Source organism: Anarrhichthys ocellatus, unplaced genomic scaffold (assembly GCF_004355925.1).
Source record: "Anarrhichthys ocellatus isolate YVR2014 unplaced genomic scaffold, GSC_Weel_1.0 scaffold61, whole genome shotgun sequence".
NCBI lineage: Eukaryota > Metazoa > Chordata > Actinopteri > Perciformes > Anarhichadidae > Anarrhichthys > Anarrhichthys ocellatus.
The window spans coordinates 177,171-178,494 of NW_022280091.1; the positions used below are offsets into that span (position 1 = coordinate 177,171).

General features: G+C 43.4%; 1 protein-coding gene across 1 annotated transcript in view; it reads right to left on the bottom strand.

Annotated features, from left to right (window-relative positions):
* palm3 (paralemmin 3) overlaps nt 1-1,324 on the bottom strand; it is a 32,022-nt gene that overhangs the window by 6,249 nt on the left and 24,449 nt on the right. The window contains 1 exon segment of the mRNA XM_031871980.1: nt 406-542. Within this exon segment, the coding sequence (XP_031727840.1) occupies nt 406-542 (137 nt within the window).

Sequence of the window (1,324 nt, forward strand, 5' to 3'; positions counted from 1 at the left end):
GTGTGTGTGTGTGTGTGTGTGTGTGTGTGTGTGTGTGTGTGTGTGTGAGAGAGACAGAGAGAGGAGTCTTCTTGGACAGCGAGACCGAGCTGTGGACCTTTGCAGGAATAATTTGGAGTCCGACAACATCGTCCACTGCAATAAGGGAAAAAGTCTGGCTCTCCGCCTGCGTGCAGTTCAGTGCTGGCGGAATTAAAAGTGAACTTTGCCAAAGCATGCATAATGTATGACGACAGCAAAAATTACAAGAAAACTGAAATAGAAAAGGGGAATGCTGCCACTATCAATTATACATGAAGTTTCTGCTAAACAAATACAACAAAAAAAAGTGTTCTCTCCAGCTCGAACTTGCACGCTTGCTTGCACACACACACACACACACACACACACACACACACACAGTACTTGTCAATGCGCTTTTCAATCTCCTGGGCCTGGGAGCCCCAAAGAGGGGAGCGGGGGCTCTGGGCTTCCGGGGAGGCTGGGGCGATTGGGGACAGGGGAGGTCCATCCATCAGCCACTGGTCCCTCAGAGACTTCCTCTGGAGGGAGGAAGAGGAAGGAAGAGAGAGTGTCAACTTCCCACAGCATTGTAGTTGTGGCGATATGATTATATTGGGTTATTTAAGCAAACTGTTATCGAAACAACAGTATAGTGTGAGATGACGTGAATTTGCCAATCATTTTTGCGATACAATGGTTGCTATCCCTTTAATATCTCTTTCTTCTTTACATGTGATTTTACATGAGGTTGTCACAATGCGATATGTTTTATCCAACCATCCAATATCACAGAATAGCCAACGTTATAATACATACCTGCAGATATCGGTCCAACAAGGTAATGCTGAGAGTAAACTAGATGAAAGACGCCTGTCGAGCTTGTTTACAGAGTGGTAGATGAAGCTACCGAACACAGTTTAACTGCTGTAGAACTGTGTCAGTACTGGTTGCTACTGGCAACAGAATGTTCAACTGAAAACTAACTGCTGGAAACAGAGAGAAGTCTGTCTGTCATCACGCCTGATTTGGTTTCTTAGTGCACTATATTTACCCTCGGCCATTTTACTGGAGCGTAAATCACAGGCGCCACTGCAGTGTCCTCATTAATGCCACCAAGAAAAGAGTAGTTCCCATTCTATGATAACACTACTGTGTTCCTTCAGTATGTATACTGAAGTATGTATACTGTGTTCCTTCAGTATGTATACACTAATCTGGTGTTGTGTGTATATATATATATATATATATATATACACACACACACACACACACACACACACACACACACACACACACACGTATATATACATACATATATACA